The 7,685-nt window shown below is 41.3% G+C and overlaps 1 protein-coding gene across 1 annotated transcript; it reads left to right on the plus strand.

Annotated features, from left to right (window-relative positions):
- Positions 1 to 585: 585 nt before the first annotated feature.
- On the plus strand, positions 586 to 5,007 carry waif2 (Wnt-activated inhibitory factor 2). The gene has a single exon (XM_063486358.1). It carries the CDS (start codon positions 1,001 to 1,003, stop codon positions 2,060 to 2,062), a length of 1,062 nt encoding a protein of 353 aa, XP_063342428.1. The 5' UTR covers positions 586 to 1,000; the 3' UTR covers positions 2,063 to 5,007.
- The last annotated feature ends 2,678 nt before the right edge of the window (positions 5,008 to 7,685 follow it).

Consider the following 7,685-nt stretch of genomic DNA (forward strand, 5'->3'; position numbering starts at 1 on the left):
CCAATGCAAAACTCTGATTTTGGAGCTGCTTATTTATTCAGGCTTATTGATTTGTTTGCCAACTCTGTACGGTAGACGTGGGGAGCGTGACCAACTCTCCAAAAGTGAGTTTTCTTTTTGTGGAAAATTGATTCATTGGAAGGAACTGACCAAGGCCCCATTAAACATTCTGCACTACCCAGGCATAATTACAGCAACTCATTTGCAATGAACGCAAAATGTAATTCCAGCCTATAATAATGTAATAATGGAAACAGCATGCATGGGGAGGGGAATAAAACCAACAGCCTTGGAGATAAATGACCGTACAGCTATCCAGTAATGGTAAACAGTGTCCCATTTAAAATTTGTAGAATGAGCTTCATAGATTCAATGAACAGTTCTGATTATTGCTGTTATGAACATTAATATTTTGTTTTTGGTATTGAGGATTTTTCACTGGTGAGCATTTAAGAGCGTATTTCTTCAGGAAGAAAAGCTAACATTAACATTAAAGTCCATCCTTCCATTCATACTATGATTCCAATTATTTTCAGGGACTCATGTGATCTATTCTTCTTCATATCCCCTTTTTAGCAAAACAATGAATTCTGAAGGAAGAGGGCTCAGAAGAACATCAAGCTTGCCGTGCATCTCTCTCTCTCTCTCTCTCTCTCTCTCTCTCTCCCCCTCTCCCCCCCACCCCTCTCTGTGACAGACGTCAAAAATACCACCATGGGAGCGCGGATCAGAAGCTTTCCACGCAGCCACACTTCACACTTGGCCGTCTTCAGCCGTTCTCATGCGTGCAAATCTCAAACAAAACTCATCTTTACTGCAGAAAAACACGACTCCAAGGTGACAATGAAGAAAGCCGTTTATTTCTATCCCGTCTGCTCCAAGTAAAGGCAGTACGTCGGACTGACACGACTTTACACGCCTGTGAGAGGATCGGTCACCTTCTTTGCAACACCCATCGGCAAATTCCTGCTTCGAGAGGAGGGGGGGAAAGAGGGAGAAGATGTGGATCTTTTACAGTTCGGACGATTCAAAGTGTATCTTTTCTATTTGGAACCAGTGGTGTTTGTATTACGCAGCAGTGATGTGTTTGTTGTTTTCGCCCGTAAGGATGGACGACGCGTGCCCGTCGTCCTGCATCTGTACCAGGGACTCGAGGACGGTGACCTGCCGTGACGGGGACTACACCGAGGTACCCAGAGACATGCCAAAGTGGACGTCCACCTTGACACTTACAGGGAGTAACATCTCAACTTTACAGCGTGATGCGTTCATGACCAACGGCACGGAGTTGGAAATGACAACACTCTCTCTGTCCTATAACGGGATACAGGCCATTGAACCTTACGCCTTCCTGGGGCTTTCCCGGTTACATTCGTTGGATCTTAGCCACAATCAGTTGGAGTTTATCTCATCCAGGGCTTTCCATGGATTACCCGAGCTGCGCTCTCTTAACCTGAATTACTCCGTTTCTCCTGCGGCCACCGCGCAGCTCTCAGATGCGCTCAACACACAAAGTTTGCGCAACCTGCACAGACTGGAGTTGGCGGGAAACAAGCTGACGTCTATCCCCCTCGAGAGATTAGATGTCTTTAACCTCCACGAGTTGGTGCTGATTAATAACTCAATAGAGATCATCGGGGAGGAAAATGTAACCAGTTTGTACCAGCAAAGGCGCATACGCGTCTACTTGTCTTTAAATCCGTTTCGGTGCAGCTGTGAACTGGAGGCGTTTTACTACTGGCTGAAGAACTCGTCCCAGTGCCTGGATGCAGGGCGTCTCCTGTGCAGCGAGCCAGAGGCTAAGAGGGGGATTCCCGTGGAAAAGCTCCGGGGAGAGGAGGTTGATTGTATGAACGAGAACCTGGAGGCGGTGTCATATGTTTTCCTAGGTATAGTGTTGGCTCTCATCGGGGTGGTGTTCCTGATGGTGCTCTATCTCAACCGGGGAGGCATCAAACGGTGGCTCAACAACATCAGAGAGGCCTGCCGAGACCAGATGGAGGTATATCATTACCGCTATGAGCAGGACTCAGACCCCAGACTGGCCAACGTGGCTGTTTAACCAGTCGAAACATCAATCCAGTGCTACATAATGTGAGGACAAACCATATTACCAGGAGAACTATTTATCAAAGACTGTGGCCTTGACCTGTCACAACTACAACTGATGGTTTTTTAAAACTAGTTTCATCACGTTCAGCCCATGAATTCACTCTGGGATATGCACAGAGCCAAAGGCAGTTAAATATAAGTAACTGTTCATCCAGCACAACCGAATACTTCAATCTTCTCAGCAGTGTTGTACATATTGTATATAAGTATCTCCTCATAGCAGAGAGGAGATACTCGTGTTATCTTACACAGCCCCACTTGTTTAGCATTTACCCTCAGTAACCAAGTCCAAAGCGCACAGTAAGGGTCCATCAAATTTCCAATTGGAAAAGCTGAGTCAGCGTTATTACCCAAAGCTGCCGCCCCTGCTTAATATTTTACATTCAGAAAAACCTGCACAGAGAACAAGACTGCTTTTAATCTACCAGGGAGTGCATATTATCAGAAAACTGTCAGAGAAGGAAAGTCATTTGGCATTTTTTTAATGGAGTGCCATGTTTGTGGAATATGTTACACACCATGTTTTCACGAAGACCCTTTTATTTCAGAGAAGAACGTGTGTCATTTGACACCAGATCAGCTTATCAGTAAAACTGTGGAAAAAGTGAAAGAGAGACCAATTTTAACCGTGCATGTGATTCCTGTAGGCATAGAAAACCAACCAAAACATTAATAAAAAGCCAAACACAAAAAGAAAAAGAAAAATCATGAGTTTGCAGTGTGTCTGTACATTTTATCATCACTGTCAGGGAATGTAGACTTTATGCAGCACTGTGTCAGACATTAAATGTATTTTTTTCCTGCTGTGTTTCTGAATGAGTGTGCAAGCTCCTGGTGAAATTTGCAGAACGTGTGACTTCACAAACTAAAGTGAGGTGTCACATTGTCATCGGGGTTCAAGGACTAGAGGGAAAGACTGGAGAGATATGACATAAAAGCGCAGTCGTGTTAATCACATCAGGACTGTGACTAATAACCTGTAAAGACTGATCATGGTAGTTGGTATCTTTACGGCTCACGGCTGATCGACCTTCTTAGCTAAAGGTCTCCATTACAGTCAAGGTCACTGTGTGTATATGAAATGAAAACAAACTGTAGCTATGGATTTCTAAACAAGCAGTAGGTTATTTTCCGTTGTCAGATCATTAGTGGAAGGTAAGAGAGTGAGTAAATCAACGCACCAGGCATAGCAACTAACCAAGGAATCAGTGTAGCAGCTGTTCCTCCCTCATAAATCATAACAAATGTGATTAATACACCTGATTAAAGACAATGAGGCGAGAAAATTAGAATCATCCACACCGCACTGGATGAACAGTTCTAACAAAAGGAGCGAGGTGATGATTAGCACTTTCCGGTGCAGAGAGGGATCAAGCAGTGACAGATCACTGTAAAACACATGGCCCCCTCTCTAGACAAGCTACAGTTATTTATGTCTTCATATACAGATAAAAATATTACAATGTCTGCATGTTTAACTTAAACTTCCAGTTAAGGGATTAGATAATGAATACATGGACAGATTTTTTTTAAAGCCATTTTATTATGTCAGCAGGAGGATGCACCTTTACGTAACAAAAGACATCAAGCTGTGACACCGTGCCACTTCGTGACATGCCACTGTACCATACGCTGTCATGTTGCATATGAAGTCTGAGGAGATAAAGCTAATCACCAGGACAGCAGTGTTCAAGGATAAAAGCTTTTGTGTGCTGTATATGCATGTTCCACGTCTGCAGCCATGCCAGCAGCTCTGCGAGGCTGCACTGAAACACATTTGCGCTTTGAGCTCAAAGCTACCAACAGTTCACATGTTCACTGTTATAATGCTGATGTCAAGCAGGTGTAATTTACAATATTTACAAACCTTAGTTTAGTGCATTAGCATTCGTCAGAGTTCACTAAAATGAAGATGGTAACGATGTAGATTTGATTATGAACATTTTAAGATCTTTGGTACTAGATAAAAAGTTGGAGGATGGTGACCAAGAATGTTTTATTGCTCTCCAGCATTTCAGTCTGTGGGAAAGTGGTGGGGCAGGCCATCCCCGGAGTAACATTACCACTGTGCCTGAAATTGAAGAATCCAGGCTTAATTCAAAGTGAGCACTGTTGACAAGTAACAACCTATAAAAGTCCATAATTTGAAATGTGTGTTGTTATTCTGTCAAAACCAATTTTTTTAGTTGTTCTTAGAGATTTGGGTTAATCTCATAACAATGCACTAAATAATGAAATGCAAGATTGCTGAAAGCACACTGTCTGAGTTTTTCAGGCCTTTGTGGTGTTACTACGAGGTCCAGAATATGAATAATGGATGTGTGGATTTTAAGCCGTTGTTTACAAATGCAAATAAATGTGAAAAAGCTAATGAAATGCTAAATCATCCCCAGACTAATGGTTCGGGGGGTTGCCTTTGGGCAAACTAATTCTGTTCTTAGACATTAAAGAACACAAAGCATTTCATAACAACAATAATAATAATGAAGGAAGATTGATGGAATATAGGGAACAATGTTATAATGAGACAAAACTGAGTTTCTTAACTTATTGTATGTGCTTCTGGTTTCAGTTTAAATGCTGGGCTTGTGTGCCTTTAAAAATCCAGAAGTACAAACCCACACAAACTTGACTAGAGCCAGTTGGGATCATATATTTCTATGATATTCACAGTTATATCCCCCATGATCAGTCCTGCTACTTCATTTAGTCAAAATGTAATCTCCTTTGCAATTAATTTTATTCCAAACTGAAATCAACATAAATCAATGATCTTCCTAATTTCTGTTCAATCCCGACTTTGACTATGTCTCCTTTATCTTTCTTCTGCGTGTTCTCTGCCTCTTTGACCATCACCTTTTTCTATTTTCTGGAGTCCTGGGCCATAAATAAACAGGTGGGAACAACAAACATCTTATTTTGTCTTATTAAAGTATCCAGACTTGCTTCACAGCTCAGCACTCTCAGTTTTCTTTACCTGTCATTTCTCCTCTTTTTGGTTTCTTCATTTTTCTACATTCTGCTTACAATATCAGACCTCCTCTGTACCCTTGCACCCCCACCCTTCCCTGCTCTCTGCCTATTCGCTCCCTCCGCTCCTCTTCATTCAGGTAAATGACTTTATCCAGTTGAGTGACTTTGTAAGGATGCAGAGACAGGGTTTAAGCTGAGCCCAGCAAAAGGGAGGGACAGAAGAAGAAAGATAAAGAAAAGGGGAACAGAGAAAAGATTCATTAGAGTTCTACTGTCCAGGCTACAAATGCCCTTGCCTTATGCAAAACGATGACTCATCGCCTTGCTCTATATATGAATGTCTGGGAAGCCAAACACAACTGCTGTCTAAGAGAGACCAAACAGCAAAAATGTTATCTTTGAATATTATTTAACTCAATCATGAGCACCTAAACCTTTTTAAATGACCTCTGTCATTCTTTCATAGGAGCATTTGGATGTCTCACTTTGCATATGCATCACTAGATGTGACAAAATCAAGATGCAATGAGTCACAATCAAATAAGATGTTTGCACCCTGTCTCCGTAAAACTGGTTTCCTGGTCTGCTGAGTGTGTATGGAGATGAGTCTGCCAGTTTGTATTCTGTTGATTACTGGTTATTGATTGCTTCTGTTTGAATATAAGAGAAACAGTTTGGCTTTGTAGGATTGTAGGATATGGGAAGGAGCAATGTTGCTGCAGGCTGGGGTAGACTGTACACACAAGTGAGTTGAACTTATTATAATGTCCAGCAGCTAAAGGGGGTTTTCAGTGGTAATGTGTTTGAGTGCTGAATGGCAGTTGTCCTCATGTGGAATAATGACCGAACAGAAAAAACTGACATGCTATTACCTGTTTCTGAGTTTTATACATGCTATCTACTCAAACCCATAGGTAGCATTTTTTAGTACACCCAGGCTTTGTTCACTTTGTCTTTAGAATGACCGTAATTCCCGGTGGCAGAAATTCAACAAGATGTCTGAAATATTCCTCAGAGATTATTGGTCCATATTGACATGATAGCCTCGCACAGTTCCTGCATCCATGATGTGAATCTCCTTTTCAACAACATCCCAAAGGTGCGATATCTGGTGACTGTGGAAGACATTTGAGGATAATGAACGTACTTTCACCCTGAAGACATCATTTTATTTGAGCTTTGTGACATGGCATTGAAATGTGCTCAGTTGATACTAAGGGACCCAAAGTGTGCAAAGAAAATTTCCCCACACCATTATTACACCATTGCCACCAACATGAACCACTGACAGATCCATAAAGGCGGGATGGAGCCATGCTTTAATGTTGTTCATGTCAAATCTGACCCTGCCATCCAAACGTTGCGACAGAAATTGAGTCTCTTCAGACAAGACAACATTTTTCCAATCTATTGTTAAATTTTCGTGACCCCGTGTGAATTGTAGCTTCCACATTTTATGGCCACAAGTGATTAACCTCAAATTGTTTCTTCAATTTGAGAGTCATAACTTTGATTTAGTAGGATTTCAGAAATTTTTATTTTAGTCCCTCTGTCTTGTATTGAACAGCAGGACTTACTACTTCACTTTTTCAACCATGTCCATACTGCAGGAATCAGAGGACAGGATGAGGCAGAAAGGATTTTCCTCCAAACTATACAAGGGGAGTGAATTTTACTGCTGTCTGGGGGTGAGGTGGAGGAAGGTCAAACATCAGAATAGGAAAGTGGAAACTTTGAGCAGGGACAGTGTGACACACATAATGGTCATACGCAAACACACATGCACACACCAGCTAAAAGTTTGATTTCTTCTTTTATCCTTTCAATTTATTTAATTAATAATATATATGCTAAAAATGCATTAAACTGCACAACTCCTGTCAATTCAACCCAATTTCAGTTACAACCATACTGAAATTGGGTTGAAATTTTTTTGAAACATGAAAACAGGACAATGCTGCTCACAATTACCAAACAGGTGGTCCTCTGATTACAACAAACAGAAAGTAGGCAACCAGGTTTTAGAAAAAAAAAATGCCAGAGCTCACAAACCAGAGGGTGGTGCTCATTTCTGCAGGGAAATAGCATTAATACCATACTGAAACTGGGTTAAAATTGTATTTTAGCTTGAAATATGAAAACAGGACAACGCTGCTCATCACAACCACCAACATCAAACAGAAAACAGGCAACCGGGTTTTAGAAAAAAATAATCAGCACACAAACAAGAGGAAGATGGTCATTTCTGGAGGTATCATTAACTCTGAAAATGTTTTTTGCATATCTGTGGTCATCACATGACTCTGATAACTGAAGTTCCTAGTTAAAGCCAAATGAATAGTTTAGACAGAATTTTCAGGATTAGGCATGCCATCAAATGATTGATGTCTCTGATATGGGGGGAAAAAATAAAGCCCTCTGGAAAGGGAGAACTCTCTTAAACAGATGTAACAAGGCTGCCATGGAAACACGATTACCTTCACAGGCTGGTGTCCTCTATGGCAGTTAGGAAATCAACAATCCTACATCTTTAGAGCCCTAGCTTGTACAATACTTCCTATCCATAATGGACTTCAGGTGTCATCATTTTGCTCACCATA

This window comes from Pelmatolapia mariae, linkage group LG10_11 (assembly GCF_036321145.2).
Source record: "Pelmatolapia mariae isolate MD_Pm_ZW linkage group LG10_11, Pm_UMD_F_2, whole genome shotgun sequence".
In the NCBI taxonomy this organism is placed as follows: domain Eukaryota; kingdom Metazoa; phylum Chordata; class Actinopteri; order Cichliformes; family Cichlidae; genus Pelmatolapia; species Pelmatolapia mariae.